The sequence below is a fragment of the Camelus dromedarius genome, chromosome 23 (assembly GCF_036321535.1).
Source record: "Camelus dromedarius isolate mCamDro1 chromosome 23, mCamDro1.pat, whole genome shotgun sequence".
Classification (NCBI taxonomy): domain Eukaryota; kingdom Metazoa; phylum Chordata; class Mammalia; order Artiodactyla; family Camelidae; genus Camelus; species Camelus dromedarius.
Window position 1 is genome coordinate 20,112,793 of NC_087458.1, and position 22,220 is coordinate 20,135,012.

A 22,220-nucleotide genomic window follows, 5' to 3' on the forward strand; every position below is an offset into this window, starting at 1 on the left:
GTGAAGCAGTGACCTAGCTTCCCCCTTCAGTTTCCTGACTTGGGTGTGTTCGCTGGCAGAGAACAACTGGAAACATCATTTTACCAAATGCCCAGCAGCATCTCTCTCCCTTTCTCCTTTCCTTGTCTTCACGTCAGGGGGCAAAGTCCATTCATAATTGTGAGATATGGGAGTAGTATTTATTTTCACTTCTGTTCATAAACCAAAATAGAAAGAAGTGCAAAGAATAACACTTCAGTTAACACAAGGGTTGGCTACTCTGCCCATGAAGATAATCGTGTTCAGAGCAACTTCCCTTATAAGAACCAGGAAGGGCCTGTTGGCCTTGAAGGTCACTCTGTTGGGGTTCAGCGAACGTCCAGCGATCCCAACGACGGTGCTTGCTGCTGCTTCACTGCCTTCCTCATTTACCTGCGGGGAAAACAGGAAACAAACTGCTACATTAGCTACTCTGCAGTTCATTACAGGCAGGTGTCTACATCCACAGACACAGCAGTTCCTCAAAATGCCACTTGTTTTCCAGTGTGCAGTACACCTGGATCAGGTCACGTTCCACCCAGAACCCTACTTTTAGTCTTTCTTTCATCCATTGGATATTGAAATGAGCACTTGTATCCATCCGAGCCTTGTGCTGGATGGTAAGTGCCAGGGTCCATTCAGATCATCTCCGAACCAGAAATCTGGATGTGTACGAGGCGGTCGCATTTCTGGCTGGCACGATTGTACACGGTGTTGTCCTAGATGCTAAAAGAGGTTTTGACTCACAATCGGAGCACTATAGTTGAGCCAGGGCCTATGAGAACAGGAGGGGCCTCTGGCTGGATGTGATGCATAGTTCTTGGAGTCACAGACTGAAATGATGGTTTTTGAGTTTGCTGAACCACCACAGACAGGTCTGGAGGGACAGACCTTTAGAAAATTTTGCTTGGGGATCCAGACTATCACCAAAACTCTGTCCTGTCCCCACCTCTAATGAAAGCACTTCAGACCCCTGCACTTTGAGGAGCTGGTTGACAATGCTCTCTGCCTCCCACCCTCCTCACCACCTCTCCCTTCATTACATCATGATCATTCCAGCACTGAATCTATGAGCAGACTGGAGCTTTTGCAAGACCAGAATACCTTTATTCAAATCAGATTCTGATTTTCAATGGCTTCTCAGGAGATCTACAGTCAGATGGGGTACCTGTGTCTTGGGTTCCCAAGACCCATGGAGGAACCTATAATCATTGTTTAGTGGGCTCTAGTTCCAAGATGAATCTAGACCTCTGCTCCTTCTTAGTAGTAACTCAAGGCCCTCAAGGAGGGCTCAGTTGACTACTTCCATTTGGGGTCCTTTGATATTTTCGAACATGGTTAAAACTCAGGACTCATTTTCCCTTGCAGTCTTTCTAAGTGTTCTTTCTTCCCTAATCCATATGGAAGAGGGTGTCAGTGATGTTGTGTTTACTTCCAAAACCATTAATCCAGTACTCATGTAAAATCCTGTGTTCTGACCTCGGTGTCTTAAAGGTACATCCCTCTACTCTTGCTGTTGTCCTCCAGGCTGCTGACATCTACTTTCTGAAGGTTGACATCCCCACATTGAGGATTTTGTTGCCTAGCCCATGTCCTTTCTGTCAACCCTAACTCCTACTGTCATTTGACCTAGACAATTAAAATATCTTGGTAGCAAACCCATTCAGTACCCTAACCTCCCATTTCTTTCTTCTCATCAAATCCAGTGAGCACTACCTTCACTTAAGCAATCCAGTCCCATCTAGACCTTGAACTTGCCATCCCTCAGAACATCTTTATCTTTGGAATTATAATTACGTTATCCTTTTCTCAGACTATAACCTTCTGTTTTTTCAAGCTATCACATTTCCTCACTCTCATTACAATTACTCTGACTTCCTCCTGTTCCTTAATCCCTCCCCTTTGTCTCCTAATTACGTATTTCTCCCTGAGCTTGGACTCTGCAACTCTATTTACTAGCACCATGCTCTGAAACCTTTCTTTGACCACCATCTTCTTTCTTTGCGATTTCTTCAATCCTGTGACCTTCACTAAGCTTGGCACATCACATTTCCCTTACTGCCTGGTTCCCCCAAACAACAGTCTGTATAAGTGGTTCCCAAACCCGGTCGTACGTCAAAATCCCTAGAGGAGCTTGGTAAATATATAGATTCTGAGGCCCCATCCCGAGTCAAGCTCCCCAGAGAGCTAATACTATTGATTCATGGTTCAGTACTTGCTTGAGAGCCAGAAGTTCTGCAGGCTTTACGCAGTTATTACTCTAGTAATAGTTTCCACGGGCATCTTAGTTGGGGCAATAGTAGGATAAGCAATACTGAACCATTTTCATCACTGTGGAACCTCTCGGACTTCAACCAGCCAATGTGCATTGCTTTTTGTTAATTTCCCGAGAAGAGGATATACATTTATTTGACCACTGAATTTTTTGTTATCTATAATGTAGTCTAGAGCCCTAGTTTTCTGGAACACACTTAGGACATGATTGACACTCATCAGCTCTACTTTCTTACCTTCCATTGGCTCTTCAGCCACTACAATTAGGCATGTGGCCCCACTATTCTGTTTCAAATTCCTCAGAGAAAAGTCACCTATGGTCACTTTTCAATCTTCTTACTAGATGCTTTCCATTTTCTTAAAACTTGGATTTCTATGCGCTTGTCCCCTCCTGGTTCTTCTCCTCTGAGTTCCTTTGCTGGCTGCTTTTCCTGTGTCGGCTAACCCTTAATGTCTGTGTTCCTGCTCGACCTGCTTCAGGAGAGGTAGTGGGGCGCAGGGTGGAACAATCAGAACATGAGGGCTTCCAGGCAGGGCTATACTGTTGCAGGCCTCATGGAGGAGGGTGCTACAGGTTTAGGGTTTGGGGGACACTGAAAACATGCCTTCTTCCACATTTGTCTCCTACTGTTCACACACCTGCTACCTACACACCCTAAGAGCCCGTGGAGCAAGAACGCCCAAGTTACTAATCACACGGGACACAATGTGTTGAATAGGAAAGCAGCTTGGAAATAAAAAAGCAGCATAAGAAGAGAGCGAAGAGAGGTGTACTTACCTCAAGAAATGCCTTATGGAATGCGTCTGAGACATAGAGGTCACTCCGGCCTTCCGCAACAATACCTAGAAGGAAGACCAGAGGAGGCTCTGTGAAACTGGGAGAAGGCTGGCTTCAACCCATAGGAAGGAGTTCAGTTTAAATTAAGAGGTTCTTTGGGGCTTTTTTGAAAAACAGAAATCCTGGCCCCTCATCGAATGATACCCTCAAGATAAATACATGTAAAAAACAATGAAGTATTTTGGGCTTATTCAGCCTGGCTCCTCTGAATTCAATCTCATGCTTCAGCTCTTGGGAGGGTAGAGGGAGGGAGGTGGGGACTCTGTGTTTGTTGTTTTTGTTTTTTTAATTGCGGGGACTCTGTTCTTAAAGAAAATTCACTCCATCTAGTAGGAATGTCTTTCCTTCCAGTCTGGCAACAATTTTGGGAGAGGGAGTGGTTTTCAGACCTAGTTTAATGACAGATCATTAAAGGTAAATTCAGTAACCCTGTAAATACCTTTTTTTTCCATTCTTTTAGGGGGGAGATAATTAGATTTATTGTTATTATTATTATTTTAGAGGAGGTACTGGGGATATAAACTTCTTTTTAAAAAAAGATATTTTAATGCATATTTTTAAAGGATGCTGGGTTGGAGGAACCAAACCAACTTAACACCATTACTGACATATCACAACTTGGAAGGGGTTGGCTGTGTCTGTCAAGTGACCTAGGAAAACACATAAGCCCTTTGGAATATCAGGTGAAGAGCTATGAAGTGTTAGCTATGCCTATTTTGTGAGACACAGATGTCCCCAGCTCTTAGTCACATCTGTCTCTTTGCTCTGAGTTGTTTTTTTTTGTTTTGTTTTGTTTTTGGTGAGGGGAGGTAATTAGGTTTCATTTACTTATTTATTTATATAATTATTTTAATGGAGGTCCTGGGGTTTGAACCCAGGACCTCAGGCATGATAGACACGCACTCTACCACTGAGCTGTAACCTCCCTGCTGAGTTTTTTTGATGCCTTTTCAAGTTCTTCTCTATCTGGTCCCATCTCCTCTATCAGTTTTGGACTCAACGAGTTCCAGTGCCAGCTGGGCCTGCAGAGATCCAAGAGCCAAGTGCCCCTTTTCCAGAAGAGGAAACTGAGACCTTGAGAGGGAAGAGATTTCCCCAAATTAGCAGTAGAACTGGGTGTTAGAATCCAGGTGTCCTGACTAGCTCTCTTCCACTCTTTCCCCATCTCTTCTGCCTTTGGTCAGACCACTCTGGGGGCAAGGAGGGGAGGAAAGTCCTTCCTGCACCCACCCGGGAGCCTGGACTTCTCAGGGCTGAACAGGTCCTCAAGGCCCATGTCTTGCAGCCGCTCCTTCACGCTGAAGCTGTCCTCGATACGGAAGCGGGGCATGTGGACCACCAGCACTATCTCTGCCAGCTCGTCCAGCCACTCCTGCAGCACCTCTGGGGTAAGTTCCTGCTCCACCTTGGCCAGGCTCTTCTCAGGCATGGGGAGGATGAGCACCATGGTGATGTCGTCACCCTTGAAGGGCAACTCGAGCACCTGGGTACCTCCTGCCACACGCCGATAGCGGAACTTGCTTTCCTGGTACATCATGGATACTGAACATGACTCCCCATCAGCCTTGTAGAAAAGTTCCTTCCTCGTGTTCTCAGGGCTGAACTTCGACTTCCACAGGCCCTGGAAGAAGACGCCAGGTGGGAGAATCACAAAGCAAGAAGGCAAAAAACATTCATAGGAGAATATTGACATGGGAAATATTCACATTATTTTATTAAATTAATATGTAAGTATAATTGTTAGGAACAAAGACTAGAGGCATATGCATGAAAAGGTTAACAATGACTGTGTCAGAGTGACAGAATCGTGAGTGGCTTTTTTTCTCTGAACTTTTCTGTATTTCCCGGATTTTCAGCAGTGACTATTTGCTTTTATAATAAGAAAAATAAAAACTAAAAATAAGAAAAACCTACTGCCTTCTTTGCAAGCCTCTTCTGGAATTTAACTATTTGCCTTTTGCTTTCTGCCTCCCACTAGCTTCTTTCTCAAAGTCCATCCTCCAAAATGCTGGGCTCTGTCCCTGATGAATAAATCCAGACACAGGTAACAACCCCAGGGGTTGTCCGGGAGTCCTGCCACGTAGAGGGTGAGTCCTGGCTAACTTCCTGTTCAAAGAGGGAGGGGATACAAGACACTCCTTTGACATCTTTGAACTATAACTACAATTCCTTGTCATTTTCTGGCTCTTTGATTTGGTGGAAAGTTATTTAGCTCTTTGAGTGGTGGACCTTCATCTGTAAAATTAGGAGCTGGTTATCGCAAATATTGTGTATCAGGCACTGCTCCAAGCATTTTACATGCATTAACTTACTCAATCCCCTCAGAAACCCTCTGAGACAGGTGTATCATTATTACCATTTTGTAGAAGCAGAAATAGGGCCATAGATCTCAAGTAACTCATTCAAGTTTGTACAGTCAGAAATGGAAGAGTCAGAATTAAACTAAGTAATCTGTCTGAGCAGCCCAAGTACTCGTTTGTGAGGTTATAAGGATCAGGAGGACGGATAAATGGCAAAGTGTTCCATAAACTGCAAAGGGCGACAATACACACTGTGGAAATGCACCTTACTCCACTCTTGGGGTGAGGGGAACCCCAAGCAACAGTGATTGGAACAGCAGTAACTGGCTAACCCCTTGGGCCCTGCAGGGGAGAAGGAACGCACATGGAACATGACCCAGGAAGATAAATGTGTCACAATTCAACCTGCATTAAGCTGGCGGCCTTCCTGAGTCTATTTATTCCCAGTAACCTCTCCCTCATCCTCCTTCCTAAACGTAGTCAACCTACAACCCTCTTTAGAACTCTTGACTCTGAGAAAGACAAGGCCATTTGCACGATCATATCACAAGGCCTCTGCAAAGTTTGAGGTCAGTGTGGCACCAGGAGGTTCAGAAGCTTCAAGCGAGAGGAATTTTGAGTCATGGTAAGCTGCTCCAGATGATGGAGAAAATCTCATCACTGAGAGTTGTCAATAGACTGTCATTTTGTTCCAGATTTCAAAATGGAGTTAATTGGACAGCAGAAATTGCTGCGTGTATATGAGAATTTATTACCACTCTTAGGCCCAGAGACACTACCAGGCCCCTTTGGACCTCAGTCCAGCAGCCATAGCCCTAGACATGGTTCTAGATTCAGCAGATTTGTCTTTCTGCCCAGATCATGCATGTACCATTTCTCAAAAAGATCTACCTACATATACCCAATGGTATGAAAGAGGGTGAGCTGGAAGGAAAGAAGTTGTCCCTGAGGTCTCCCAAGGGCCATTTGAGTACCTTGAAATAAATAGTGTTGACCAGCACCAGGACAGTGAGCTCATCGATGGCTTCTGGGGGAATGACGTCAGTGATACGCCCTTCGGTCTTATTGGATACCCACTGGTTGATGGTCATCCTGGATTGCTCTGCATTTTGCTGTGGAGAACAGGAAACAAATCTACCCAATTGTGCTATTCCATTGGCTTCTCCGTTTCCCCGTACAACATTATGTTTTATTCATCATCCCTCTGTGTTTTCCCACCATTTGGTTAAGGCATCACTCTAACCCAGACTGGGGAAACCTCACATATCTAGAATAGTGTCATGAATCTACCATATAGTCAATAAGTATTAAAAGAAGAAAGAGAAAGAAGAGAAAGAGGAAAAGGAAAGAATAAAGAAACAGAAAGAAAGAAGTCTGGGAAAAGGAAAACAAAACAAATATTACCTTCTCTAATTTTGGAAACTTGAACTTTAATGAGTGCTCATAAGATATGTTCTGTGGGAAGCTAATAAGCAATGCAGGGGTTGCAGGGCAGGAGGGCTGCCCATGTGGTCAAAGAAGTTTGAGAAACGCTGATCGAATAAAGTCAGTAGATTTCTTTGTTGCAGGATTTTTATACAACTTTTCCAGAGCAACCTCTACAATCCATAGATACCACTGACTTCTCAGTTTTCAAGCAAAAATATGTATTCCAGAGGTTCTGACTTATAGTAACACCCCCATCTGCATTCAACTAGCATAGAAGTGTTAATTTGGATCCGGCTTCTCCATTCCTTCAATCTCTGTGTGGAGAGGAAGAACTCTGAGGTCAGGGATGACATGTGCAACTCACCTTGAAGTCCAGGGGCTGGAGCTTGGCTCCATATACCACCTCACTGATGTCTTGGTAGGTCTCATTGAAGGTAAGGGACTTGTCTCCAAAAAGGCGGTTGGCTGACACCAACTCGGAGGATTTGTTGGCTTTTCGATAGAGTCGGCAGTTCAGTTTGGCAAAGAAAAAGTGGACCTGATCAGATGTTTTCTCGGAGATGGTATCAAACTTAAAAACCTGTAGAAGCCAAAAGAAAAAATGGTAGCGGGTCTGGTGGGCAGCCTGGCTAAGATGGGTGGTGAACACAGTACCAGGCAGCCCCTGACCAGCAGCCCCCTCAGCTGTGAGTTCCTTCAAGTGTACCTGGCACAGCATAAATGCTCAGCTCATGTGTTCTAAATGAATAAGTGGATAAAAAAAGAATAAAGGAGAGGAAGGAGAAAGGGAATAAGAAACACAAAGAGAGTAGGGTACCACCCAGATTCTCTAAAAGGCTCTAGACCAACACATAGATAATTTCCTTAAATATCCCAGCAAGGAGTTGGGCAGAAGAGCTTTGGACTGTACCTCCATCAGCTGCTTGAGGGTGTTGTCACAGGCACCCAGCTTGGTCATAGCAAAAGCTGTGGAGATACTCAGGGGTGAGAGGAAAATGTTGTCATTGTCATTCTTGGAGTCTGCCAAGTGCTGATAGAAGGTGGTAGCAAAGTGGGAATTGGCCTTGGACAGTTCCCAGACCCGCCGATTGGTGGCCTCAGGGATCTTCTGCTGTGAGCCCTCCCCCTCAGTTGCCTTCTTCTCTGGAGAACGGTAAATGCACATGGGATTCACAGGAATGTCCCGAGGCTTGGCTGTGCAGATGTCCTCCACAGGGCTCCAATGACAGGTCACATAGCCCCAGAGGCCAATGAACAGCAAGGAGAGAAGATATACTCTCCTATAGGGGAACAGAAAGCTGAGTTAAGCTAGGCTGAGACCCCCCTTTCCCACTGCCCACCAAAGATTTGCCCCAGGAAAGCACAGAGTACCAGCCCACCTGGTGTGACCAGGAGGAAGTCCAGAACCTTTGAAAAGTACAAGGGCCCAGGACAAGTGCAGTCCTGGGCTCCTTGGAAGCGGATAGTTCCACATGCCTGGACATGGTCATGTTGAATATGAATCAACTATTGAAGCAACTCATGATTATTGGGAGTGTTGTGTGCCCAAGGCCCCATGCCGGGAGAAGAAAAGAATGCAAAGCTTCCAATTGGTGAGACAGGACATGCACACATAAAAAATGGCAGGGAATTTTAGTGCCCAGTGAAGACTTAGGACAGTAGGAGGAGCCATTTACAGAAGCTGTTTAGGGAAGGCCTCAGAAACGGGTGGACTTTAACCTGGATGTTAAAGGATTAGGAGGATTTTGATTGATGCAGCCGATGGATTTCAGCAACACAAGACAGCTAAGAAGGAATGAATGAAGCAAAGGCATAATCTGTGTGCTGAAGACTCTCAAATCTCCAGCTCCAGCCCTAAACTTTCCACTGAGTTCCAGACCAATTGTTTGCTGGACATTTCTACTTGGATGTCCTACAGATTCTTACATGAAATATGACCAAACTGGACTTGTAACTCACCTACACACCTGCTTCTCCTTCTATGTCCTCCAACTCAGCAGATGGGACCCTCAGGTACCATGTCATCCAATGCAGAAACCTGGGAGCCACCCTGGACTCCTCCTTCCCACCCTCCTCATTATTCAGACCCTAGGTTCTTTGCATTCTGCTTCTGCTCTCTCGCTGCCTTAGTTCAGGCCTTCGTCATTTTTTGGAAATATTAATAATGTCCAACATGTGTTCACTAAAGTAAATGAAACTAATCTCACTTTTCAAAAAGTCAGCCAAAAAAATGAGACAATGAGATCGGCAAATTAGGAGAATTGGGTCATCCAATTAAGCAAATCAAGAGATAAACTCTCTTGTAATATTTTTGTACACAAGACATGAAAGGTCAGGAGCTTCCTCTGGCTGACTTGGGGCCCTAGGTCTAGAGAAGAGAGTCTGTATGTGGGTACGGAGTCTTCTCAATCTCCCCCTGGCAGAAGAAGACACACACATAGTGCAGAAGGAACTCATCAAGGTGGTCTCCTGGGCACGTGTGAGGCTGGCTGGAAGCTGAGGGCAGCTAATGGGTATTGGCTTCTTGCATGACCTGAGGTCAACCCTGCAGCCCTTTTAAGAACACAGGCACAGAGTGGGAGAGTAGGGGAACTGAGGGAGTTGTGGAAAGCAGGGTGAAGAAGCAGAGAGAACCCTGCTATTCCTCTCCCCAGCTTGCTTGCCTCTGTTTTGCATTTTGTCCCTCAGCTACATTTGGAAATACAAGTGGAGGCTGAGGGCACCCTGGGAGCTCAGCTAAGCACAAAGCAAAACCAAGGTGGTCAAGCCTCAGCCTCACTTCTAGCTTCCTGTAAAAACCCAGATCAAGAAGGGAATGCGTGTGGTGTTGAGGGCCGCAGTCCTTTGTCAAAGGTCACTGAGATCTTGGGCAGGGGGTTGGGAGGGGATGGAGGGGGGGGGGAGCAGGGGGAATCAAGTGGAAGGAGGAGCAAAAAGGGAGTTAGGAGATCCTCACAGATTAAATTTGCCCTCTTTTAAGATGTATGGCAGGGCCAGGAATTCCCCTTGGAGTGTCTGCTGGCCTGCTGTGAGGGCTGGCGTTGGTACAGCACCTTTGTACAAGGGAAGACATCCTCTTTGTTTCTTGGGTTAAGAATCCAAGGTGTGGCTTAGGGAGAAGCCTTATCCCAAGAAGGGGGTGGGAGGGAAAGCGCTTTGAATGACATTTTCCAAACAAGTATTTGATTATAACCACCAGGGAGAGGGTCTGGCCTTCTCGAAGGCGCTGAGGTCGTCTGCATGAGTCCTTCAGAGGCCCGGAGACCCAGTGAGGGCATGCAAAGGGAAAGCTCACCCCTCTTACCTTTTTCCAGCAGCTACGTTTCCTATCCCATTGGAAAACATGGTTGCTAATCTTCCACAGGCCTGGGCGAGTGGAGATAGTGTGGTCTGAAGCAATCCCTCTGAACTGGTTCTTTCCTCTAAATCTGAGCAAGGTTCCAGAGGCTGGGGTGGGGGAAGGATCTGGTGAGGAGGGGAGGCTGAGGTCAAAGGCTGATGACCAAGCTTCCAGGGTTAAGCAAAGCGTAGAGCCCAGTGTTGTTTGATTAGTAGAGAAGTTTTAAAGTTCAGTCAGGTCCAGGGAAAGAAGGCTCATCTCTCTTACTGTTAGCCCCTCACCCTCCATCTTCATAGAAAAGGCAAAAAAGAACACATTCACAAGCTCAAACTCAGTCAGAATTTACCAGACCGAGGAGAATTTTGTCTGCAGGAATTTTTTTTTTTTTCCTGGTTAACCAAACCAGAAGATAGAAAATACTATATTTTCTGCATAAATAAAATAGTATATAACTAGCCAAGTTGAATGTCCAGAAACTCCCAGCCTCCTATTTCTTAGGGCAATAACCTCTTTCACGTAGCTTTTTAGGGAAAGGGCGAGAAAGAGAATCCATGTTATCTAATCAGAGGAGAGAGAAGAGAAATACCCTGAAACAGGTGCTACCTTCGAGCTTCTAGGAGCTGATGTGTCCATGACGCAGACGAGGACACCCAGTGGTTACCCCTGTGGTCCACAAATGAAATCATTCCCCAACTCAGCCCTGAAGTGGCAGGAGGTGGGCACAGGAGCAGGGGCTTCAAATAGCTGCCAGTGATATTTCTAAGATGGATGAGCTGGTTGGGAAAAACTTAGACAAATTCAGTTGGGGGATCAGGAGACAGTGTGGGGCAGGTGAAAAACATACATGCAACTGCTGAAATGCTTCTTTAAAAGCAAACAGAACACATTACATTTTTTATTCATATCGTTACTTTTACTCATTTTAGTTATTAGGGAGATGAAATGAATTCAAAGTAATGGAAATAGAGGGCGGGTTTACTTTTCCCTCTTCCTAAATAGTCAAAAACAGTAACACAAGGATTGCTGCAACTGTTTACAGGACACAATTATGCCACCTTGTGTGTGATTAAAAACTCCTTGAAGTTGGTACAGTCATAGGAATTCTCAAGAGTTATTTATTCATTAGACAAGAAACTTCTACCTGGACTGAAGCTGTGTCTAAGTTCTTGGCTGATTTAGACCCTAGATACCTCAAGGGCTCCCATGTACAGTGTGAACAGTTACCAAGGAACTGTCTGTGGGAGCCCATGATTGGGTTAACAAACTGTAACAGACCCCAGCCGCTTGTCTCCTTAAAGAAGAGCAAATGTGCTTAGTAACTGCCTTGCTTGCGTAGTTGAGGTTTTAGACAGCACCCTGCTTGTTGCAAAGCAACGACCCAGGCCGTCGGCTATAAACGCTGGGCGTGCCTGCTGGTAGATAGTCTTCTATCCCCAAGGCAAGGAGCTGGCTGGTCTGGTGGTCTGCTCTAACATATCTATAAGAATGTATCTTGCTCCCCTCTTCCCGTGAATTCTCTAAAGATAAACTGTAGGCCCCCAAAGGAACGAGTCTTGGGCTGGAATGGTAAACAAGTTATAAAAAGCTGCAGACTCAGAAGTGAGAAGGCTGGTTAGCCAAGGACGGGTAAGACCCCCAGAGGGGGGCAACCTAAGACAGGCACAGCCGCCTGAGTCCAAGAAAAAATGTTAAGCAGCTGCTTCTCATACGTTCCGCCCTGATAAGCTGTAAGGCTCGCTGGTGCCAACACGAACATGATTTACCAAAATATACAGGGTCTTCTGACCTTGAGCCAGACTCTACAATCTCGATCCCACCCTGTCTTTCCCTAAATTCCTGCATTCCATCACACAACTGTCAGTGATTTCTCCTTTGATTGTACACAATAAATGTGGGAGCATTTGAGAGTTTCATGGAGTTGGTTCCCGACTCCCTCTCGCTCTCTTAACCTTTTCCACAGAGTCTTGAGTAATTCATTTCGTCTCAGTGGGACTTCTGCCGGCCAGAACCCACACCTGGTAACGAACCCACAACTGTCCTAAAAAGCCCCAGAATAGTCAGAGGCTCCTTGTCACTCCAGATTGAAGACAACTGGAAAGTCTCCCGCTCAACCACTTGTGTTCAGTAAACACAAGGGCACGACCAGCGTCAGCAGGCACTGTTCTAGGACCCTGGACCTCCAGGCACGAAGACATGCAGCCATCACACAAAGAATCAATATGTAATAAGCAAATAAATCTATAACATGTCAGTCAGGTATTAATAAGGGCCACAGAGAAAAATACCATAAGGCAGGGGAACAGAAAGTGATGGGAGGAGGTAGGGAAGTTACCGTTTTAGGAAGGACAGAAGGAAAGGCCTCCCTAATGAACTGACGTTAAGGCACCAGAATGAAATGAGGGAGGGAAACACATAAATACATTCGCGAAGAACTTTCCACGTAGAAGAAACAGGAAATAAAAAGATTCTGAGATGGGAACGTGCTGTTTAGACCTGTTGTTTCAGATTGTAGGAGTTGTGAGTCTTGTGCTTGTAAAGAAAGTCCTTGGTGGAGGGCAGATGAGGGGACCCTGCACGAGGCAGGGGGTCCTGGTGAGCACTTGCAGGGAAAGAGACAAGGGTGCAGATAGCACCCGGCCAGGTCGTGAAGAGCTGCCATCAGGGGCTGGGTTTAATTTTCTTTTCATTAGTTCATTGAGCCATATGATCATTTAATTAACAAATATTTAGTAAATGCCTAAATGTACCAGGCATGGTTGGTGCTGGGCCCGGGGATGTGACATGAAGATAAACATCCCCATCAATGCTACTGGTCCTACGACTGACGTGTGTATTGGGAAGGGGACGGGCAGACAGAGGGGTCTGGTCCATGGAGCTGGGAGCAGGGGAGGGGAAGGAGATCAGGAGGTAAAAATGTTGTAAGAAATTTGCAAGACTAAGACCTAAGTCATTTTTAATTTTAAACTAATTTCAGATTAATAGAAAAGTTACAAAAACAGCACAAAGTATTCTTGTATACCCTTCCCAATTCACCAAATGTTCACATTAACATTTTGCCACATTTGCTTTGTGTTTCATATTCCTCTCTTCCCCCTCTCTCTAACATATTATTTTTCCATACTCTTTGAGAGTAATTTGCAGATACGATGCCTTTTTACACCTACGTAGTGTGAGGTTCCTAAAAACAAAGACATCCCCTTACAAGATCACAGTATGTGGTCAAAGACCGAAAACTGACATTGATTTAGTACTGTTCTCAAGTCCATAAACCGTATTCTAAGTTTGCCAATTGTCCCACCACTGTTCTTTATGGTAGTGGTTCTCACACTTTTTGGCCTCAGTATCCCTTTATAGTTTTGCTAAATAACATCTAAATATTATTTAAATAGTTTATATTAAAATAGTTTTGACTTCATGCACACATTGGAAGGTCTTGGGGACCCCCTGGGGTGTCTGGACCACACTTTGGGAAACATTGATTTATAGCCAAAAAAATCTTTCTCCCCGCTATTCCTGGTCCAAGATCACACATTGCATTTCATTGTCATGTCTCTTTCGTCTCCTCTGGTTTGGAATAGTTGCTCTCTTTTCTTTGTCTCTCATGACTGTGGCATTTTTTAAGAGCAGGAGCAAATTATTTTCAAAGAATGCCTCTCAATTTGTGTATATCTGAGTTTTCCTCAGGATTAGATTCAAGTTACACTTTTTTTTAGTAGGAATACTACAGAAATAATACTGCATCCTTCTCAGTGCATCCTATCAGGAGGCATATGGTGTCAGTTTGTCCCATTACTGGTGATGTTAATTTTGATTACTTGGCTAAGATTGTGACTGTCGAGTTTCCTTCTCTGCTGTAACATGACAATATTTCCCTTTTTATTAAATAAGTTTTCTGTGGGAAGATACTTTGAGAGTATGAAAAGCATATTGTTTTTCATCAAACTTTCACCTGCTAATTTTAGCATTCCTCCGTGACCCCTTTGCAAGACTTTTAAAACACTGTTCTTTTCCTGTCATTTCCCATCTGATTCCTTAAAAAGGACTGTCATTGAAACCATTAGAACTCACAGGGATTAACGACGTTGGACAACACACTCTCTTGCTAGGGTGTGAGGAAATAGGTCCTTTCATCCATTGCTGGTGGGAGTGCAGAATGCTACGTTTTGAAGGGAAATTTGGCGATACGAAAATTTCAAATGAACTTACTCTTTGAGCTGGAAATCATACTTCAGGAAGTGTATCCTATAGACATATCTGCAAGGGTATAAATGAAGTTACCAATTGTAACCTGACTTGTAATAGTAAAATATTAGAAACAACTGCCACTTGTAGGGGACTAGTTGAATCAAGTACACCCCTGTAATGGAAAACCACGCCCTCCGCCGTTGGAAGGAGGCTGTTCTCCATGTGCTGATACGGAAGGATCTCTAGGATAACTAAGCAGAAAAAAGCGAGCTGCAGAGCAGTGTTTATAGCATGCTACCTTCTGTATCACAACGTGGGGATGACAGGGGTAGGTGTGGACAGACAGAGGTGGGAGTGACACTTGTCAATATGTACCTTCTTATTTAGTTTCCTATTTTTGAACATGTCAGTGTATCACCTCCTCAAAAAGATCTTAACTTTGTGAGCAAAAAGCATGTCAGTGTTGTTGCACAGAGGCTTACGGAGAGAGGGGCACCATGGTAGGATGCAAGGGTGATGGCAGCACAGAAAGGGGAACCAGACGCAGCCTGAGCCCCTGGCTGGTGACAAAGGAGAAAAGGAGAATGAGAGAAGCACAGGACAGTGTCTGCAGGGGGAACAGAGGTGTTTAGGTGTGCCCTGCCTGGCAAAATAATTTCTAATGACTGTATAATATTCCATTGCCTAAAATTTGACTACTATTTCACATTAGCTTAGGTCAAAATCTTTAAATATGATCATAATAATAGATGCCATTTAAAAACACTTACTATATAAAACACCAGGGTCTATGGTAAGTGCTTTACAGGCATTAGCTCATATAATTCTCTTGTCAGCTCTACCAAGAAGATATTATGCCCAGGTTACAGATGAGAAAACTGCTATTTACAAGGGTTAAGAACTTGCCCCAAATTACAAAGCTAGCAAAGCTGAGATCCAAACCCTTGTCTGCCTAGCTCGCAAGTCTTGGGCTCCTACATGATAACTAAGAAAGAAATATCCCTGTGTTCCCAGGTTAAAAATCACAGTGTCCAATTGTTCTTCTTGGGGCAGGGTTTATGATACGTCACCATCTGGTTCTTCTCCTCTGGGTAGTCTGTCAACTTCTCCTCAGGATCCCCTTAAAATCCAGGAACCAGAAACAAATTCAGGGACTGCCACCTGTTCCTTTTGTTACCACTATTTCATTAGAAAGCATTTGTCTTTGATGCACATTCCAAATGAGAGTTTCAGTTGGTTTTTTGGAGCCTTTAGCACCATCCTAGCCTGTGGTTCTCATTGCATACAGCTCCTGTTGGTTTTCTCTGTCTAGATTGTGGTGACCCTGAATCCCTTTCCTCTTGGTTCACTTTAGACTCGTTTGAGGAGGAAGAAACAGCTTGAACGCTAGACATACTCATCTGGGTCTCTCTCTCTCTCTGTCTCTATGCACATACACAGAGTTGTTGGTCTTCTGTAGTGTTTTAATAATGGTGTATTTTAAAGTCAAATTCTTCATGGAAACATCTAACCATTTCTGAAACTGGAGACAGACTTAAGAACGTTCATCAGATACAATTTTGCACTATTTCTCTCTATTCTGAGTGGAAAGGTTAGAAGGAGCTCAGAGGGTCTCTGCGCTTTGCTGTGCTAGGAGTAAGTCTGAGGAGCCATGGAGAAGAAAGAATGCAGCATTCAATCACCCTCTCTTTACAAATATTTCCTGTAAGGTCAGTAATAAAATAAAAAATTCCTCTTTCACTAGCCCGGCCTCTAGCTCAGTAGGAACTCCTGTTAGTGGGTAATTCAGTTGGTCCTCGCCATTGCCTCATACCCTGGGCTGTTCTGTTCTTTTCTTTGCATCCAAGAATAAGACCTTGGCAGAGAACAAACAGTGGAGCTGACCTCCTGCCGTGGTTACTGAGTAACTAACTCAAAGCTTAACTCTTCCACAGAAATTTGGCAAAACATCTAGTACAAAAAAATAGTCACCTCCAACTCTCCTGGGTTTCTAGTTTACCCAGTGGTTATGACATTTTAATTAAGGTGAAAAAAGTTTATCAAAATAAATCCTGCATTATCATTTGACAGCTTTCAGGTAGATTCTCAAAGCATCTTACTGAAATTTATCCAAATTCTCACAACTGTCAGTTCAGTTTTGATTTCAGGGAAACCAAATCAAAACAACAAATATTATGGATCATGCCCAGTGCGCATGCCACTGGGTGTTGAATGTACCAGGTACTCTATAAATATTTGTGTTTAAAGAAACCCAGGTTCAGAGTAGTTTTGCTGACTTATTAACAAGAAAATACTTTAAATTCCTCCCAAATGGAAAGTTAAGATTATCAAGTAAAAATGTTCACTCATCCAGAGGGATTGACACCTTGTATGAACAAAATTATCAGACAAGGGTATTCTTGGGAGGCTGAGCCAGACAGAGTTGCGTGGAGTCAAAGCTCACTGCTTCTACATTAGTTCAGGACGTTGCAGGTGGAAAGAGAATCTGGGAAGACAGCAGAGGCAGAGATAGTGGGAGAAAGTTTCCTGGAGAGATAGGGGATGAGTTGGACAGAAAAAGAAGCAACAAGAAGAAACTCATAGTAAAGCTAAGGCCAAGGGTGTCTGTTTCGACAAGCACAGGTCAATCACGTGACTGGTGTCTCCTACCCACCTCTGCCAACAGCTGCTCTCACAAGTGTGACCAAGTCCATTTGATGGTTGAGGTGGAAATGAAGGTCTTGGAATGAGTGCAGCTTGGCAGCTTTTATCCCATCAGGACATAGTTGGTTTCAGGCCCTTCCCTGATGGCCAATGCTGAAAACCAACAGATGTCGCTTGGGTTTCTCTGAAGAGAAAGAAGGGTCAGGAATCACATTGTGGGTGGCTTTGGCGGTTCAGCCAACCAGGGACACAGAACCTGTGATCTGCTCACGGGGAAACGAGCTAGCCCACTCTGGAGAGGCAGCCTGACGCACGCTCTGCGTCCAGGCGTTCATCAGGTTGCCTACCTTGTTGTCAGGATAACAAAATGCCCCGTGAGATGATGACAAGGACAAGCGTAGGGAATGAGGGAAATCAGAGGGCACTTTTTAGATCATAATAACCTGAACATTTTTGGACTTGGAAGGTGATGATAAACTGAAGTGACTGTAGGTTTTCCCGGAAACTGAGTATTTTAAGGGCTTTGATACTGCAGAGGTAATTTCCCCCCTTTTACCTCGTAATAGAGGAGCAGACCTTGGTGAGGGGAATAATGGGACACAGCTGACTTCGGCAGCATGTTTGATGGCACCCGTTTGGGTGTTTAGAAATGTCAGTCATGCTTGTGCTGTTCTCAAGTTGTGGCTCAGTTAAACACTGTCTTAGAAGCACCTCCCCTCCTCTTCATTTCCACCGTCCTGGTGCAGGCCCTCACCGCTTGTTGTAAGTCTACTGCAAACTGAGCACTGTTCCACTTCAAATCACAATCATCACATCACTCTCAGGGTTAAAATCTTTCCTGGTTTTTAATTGCTACGGGATAAAATCACAACACCTCAGAATGGTACATAAAGCTTTCCAAGACCTGGCCTCAGCCTAACTTTTCTAGTCATCCCCAATTCCTCCAAGTTCCATGCCAGGTGACATTCCTTTGTGATTTTGTGTATGTGCTCCCAGGCTTGGAGTCTCCGCTCCCCTCCTGGTTTGTCATTATCAATCCTTCTGTACCTTTCAGGATCAACTATTTGGGTGTAAACCCTTTCCTGAGTCATCTTTTTTCTCCGGCCTCGCACGTTTTCCTTTAAGCAGTCTAGGCAGTGCTAATTATGTCTTACATCTCATTCATTCGACTAACATTTAAGTCTGATGGGCAGAGACTGGACCTTTCTGCTTCTAAAACTGCCCATCATGTAGAAAGAACCCCACCACTCACAAGTGTGGTCTTTGGGCGAACAGTCCCGGCGTCACCTGGGAGCATGTTAGTCATCTCGGCCCCACTCTGACGTGCTGAAACAGTGCCTGCGCTGTATGAAGAGCCCCCGCTGAGCTGTGTGCACATTAGGTTTGAGAAGCACTGACGTAGAAGCTATCCAATAAATGTGCGCAGACACACAAATGTGATCCCTTCATTGCCCTGCTCACAAGCCTTCTTTGGATTCCTTTGACTTTCAGAATAAAATCTAAACACCTTAGTGTGGTCTGCAGGCCTCTGGGCTCTGGCTCTGCCTCATCTAAAACCACTGTCTCATTCCCTCTGCTTTGGTCCCAGTGACATTCCAATTTCCATAACACAGTCCTTCTTTGGCAGAGTTCACACATCTTGTTTTCTCTGACTAGGAGTCTCTTGTCCTACCTCCCCACCCCCAAACCCTTTCTTCAAGTCTTACCTTCAATGCCGCTTCCTCAGGAAAGTCTTTGCTGCCCAGCCAGGCAAGGTTAAGTCTTCTTTGTGTAAGTCTCACAGCTCCGTGCTCTTCTCTTCGGAGGATAATTGTGGTTGACAGTAATCCTTTGGTAATTCTGTCTAGTGTTTTGTGTATGATTGGTACCCATCCTTAAACTGTACACACGTCAAGTTCTGTAACTGGAGTCTAAGCTCCATGAGGGTAGAGAGTATTTCCTCTTTGTCCTTCAGTGTTGTGTCACATGGGGAGTACTCAGTAAACTGCTTTAGTAAATATTGGAGTTTAAGTGTTCAGTGAGTAGTTGACGGTTCACTTTTGATGTGCTAAGTGTTCCAAGTAAGGGTGGCAGCCATTAACTAAATAAGCCCCCATGTTGGGAAGCAGATGGATTTACTAACTGATCACTGCCACTTAGCTGGTTACTGGGATTGAAGTGCTAATGCTCACAAAAAACACACTCACATTAATCAATGAGTCTCAGTGTCAGAGGTCAGAAAGCACCCTATTGCTTTTAAGCAGGGTAGGCCTAGGTAAGTGGTAAAAACAGCAGGTCTGGTTTGGGAACTCCCACTCTAGATTTTATGACATTCAAGAATGGTTGCAGTAGTTACCATCCTTCATACCTTCTGACCTTTTTTTTTTACTGTGGCCCTTTCCCTTGAGGTCAGATATGGTACCACTGGACACCTAACTGCTAACTGACGGTAGTAGTAATGTTTATTCATTGGCAATGTGTATTATTTTCCTTTAAAAAATATTTAGTTATTTTAAAGGAAACTCCAGCCATTGTCATTTATGCATCTTTAAAAAATATGGACATTTTCTTATGTAACAATGTTGCTATTATGACACTGAATAAAAATGTCATTCCTTGGCTTTAATACTCAAAACATAATCAAATTCCCATAATTATATAAAAAATGCCTTTGTGTGTTTGGTTTTTTGGAATTAGGATCCAAAGTCTGTATGTTGCATTTGCATTTTTTTAATCTCTAAAGTTCCTCTAAATCTAGACTAGTCCTCTCCCCTCTCCCTTTTTCTTCTTCATGCTAAGGTGTATTTTACAGAGGTCTCTAAGAGAAAAACCTTGTAATTGCAAGGAATGACTAATGGCTGGGGATTTATTTCAAGATAATTAGGAAAAATGAGTAAGAATGGAAAGACAAAAAATATTTGTGTCAGGGAGGTACCCAGAGCAAGGCTGTGTTGCTTACTAAGCATAAAAAGTTCCTGATTTTAAGAAAATCCATAAAAACCAGAACTTTGGATGCTGTCTTCACTCCTAACGTTCAATCACTATATAAGAAATGGACTCTGAACTGCAGTGTGTGTAAGGTCAGGCTAATTTCTGCTCTATGTATAAAACTGGCTACTCTAAGTAATGTGTTTGCTTATGCACATTACCTACTTCCCTATTTCTCACCTAAAAAGTAAACAGACACAAGTTCATAAAAAAAAAAAAAAAGGCGTAAAAAAACAATCCCAAGGATAGAATAAGATGGCACAGACTCATTTACAAAAAAGACTGCGAGTTTCTCCTCATTAATTTATCATTTAATATAAATGCTGACAGAAAGCAGATAAAGACCTTGTAGACACTTCCATATATTTACAAACCAAAAGGTGAATCACCTCCTTCTACTTGTTAAAATAGTCCTTTTATCTGCAACTCATGGGAGCCTTAAACACTAACTAGGAGCAACATGAGGCTGAGTCAGTTTCCAAGATAATCAAGAAAGGAATAGCATTTTAACAAAGTGTGGCATCTTTGATATAAACAACATGCACACAGATAATACAAAATTGAAAAAGATGGGCCTCCTCCTCTCAACACCCTGCAACAAGCAGAATGTGTGCTTATTCTGACCCAGAGTTTTTCTGCACTAAACATCTTCCTACTATTATTTTTTTCCACCTCACTTTTCAAAAAGCTGTTTAAAAACTGGAAATATAAACAGATTTTAAAAAGAGAGGAAAATGGTCTGTATCAAACAGGATTCTTTTTTTTTTTTCCTATTCCAAAAGAACTCTCAAAAGACAGTCTTCAAATAAGATCTCACAGTTTGCCTGGTGCAAAGGAATTATACACAGCTTGTGAAATTCCAACCCATTATCTGTCTTCACTTTTTAAAGAAAAGTTGGAAACACTTGGAAAAAGTAAAATTTCACAAACTTCAGCAATTTAAAAAGCAGTTGTCCCGTTAAGGTTCAATATTTTAATTTCTGAATAGGTGGGGAGAGGCAGGCGATAAAGAAGAGGGAGCTAAGGCAAGGAGAAAAGTAGGAATGCAAGAAAACTGTTAAAAATGGTATTTTGTCTAGCACTAATTTATAAGAACAGAAGATACAAATTCTCACTATTAAAACTATAAGTGATTTCATGAAGTTACTTATAACCTCTGACTCAAATCTCATGGGCTCCTTTATTAACCTAGATTATTTTTGTCTTGTTAAATATACCTCTGCAGGGCACAATCATACAATCAATACGATTGGTAAATTACACAAGCTCTATTCCAAGCAAATATGCATCAATGTTAAAAAGTTACTAAACAAAAAACAAAAAACCCCACAAAATAAAACAAAATAAAATCCACCCAAAAAGGTGATAATGACTGCAGAATGTCTCCGGGAGACTGGTATGAGCCTAAAGACCAAATTGACCATCGTCAGGGGAAAAGGGTAAGAGGAGTAACGTGGGGAAGAGACCACACACAAGAAGAGGAATCTCACAACTGGAAAATGTTTAAGTGGGTGAAAGGTTTTGTTCATTATCTGAATTCACTCTATCCATTTCTCTTGTTCCCGCAAGTTATAGACTGATCATAAAGTTAAGATAATGGGGCCAATGGATCAATGAATACAATTAAAAAAAAAAAAAAGCCCTTTTTCTTTTCATTCCCAGAAAGTGGAAAGAAGAGAAAGGATGAAACGGGGGGGGGGGGGGGGGAATGTAAAGGAGATCTAGGCAATATACCTGGAAAAAGCAGCTCTCAGAACGTTTTAGTTGAACAGAGGACGTAAAAATGATAAGCAAAAGCTGAAAATGCCTTGAAATCAGCGGGACAGTTTACAGGGTGGTTCAGATGTATTATTGTGAGAATGGCAGCCAATCAGTGGAGAGAGATTATGCTAATAAATGGTGATTTTTAAAAATCAGTCCAGAAAAAAAAAAAAAAAAGGGCTACCAATTATCCACCCAATGGTTTGTTTCCATTCTTTTCTTGACCCTTTCGTACACCAGCTGGGGTTGGGGTAGGGGGCCACCTGACAGTTTCCAGTTATAAGACGACTCTGAGTGTACAACCTAGAATGGATGCCAAAGACTTGTGAGCTCTGTCTAGAGATTAAATTAAAAACAAAAACAAACAAACAAAAAACAAAAAAATCACACACACAAAAAACCCCAGCTAGAAATGTGAGACCTGAATATAAGAAAGTAAGTCACCTTATCTGGTATATAACATACA

The 22,220-nt window shown here is 43.4% G+C and overlaps 2 protein-coding genes across 3 annotated transcripts in view; one reads left to right on the forward strand and one right to left on the reverse strand.

The window, feature by feature from the left end:
* Nucleotides 1-22,220, forward strand: part of ZBTB37 (zinc finger and BTB domain containing 37) — a 59,407-nt gene that overhangs the window by 27,830 nt on the left and 9,357 nt on the right. The window lies entirely within an intron of this gene.
* On the reverse strand, nucleotides 158-10,302 carry SERPINC1 (serpin family C member 1). The gene is made up of 7 exons (XM_031435744.2): nucleotides 10,163-10,302; nucleotides 7,769-8,138; nucleotides 7,223-7,438; nucleotides 6,405-6,542; nucleotides 4,361-4,751; nucleotides 3,071-3,135; nucleotides 158-411 (listed from the first exon to the last, which is right to left on the reverse strand). Exons 1-7 carry the CDS (start codon nucleotides 10,201-10,203, stop codon nucleotides 235-237), a joined length of 1,398 nt encoding a protein of 465 aa, XP_031291604.1. The 5' UTR covers nucleotides 10,204-10,302; the 3' UTR covers nucleotides 158-234.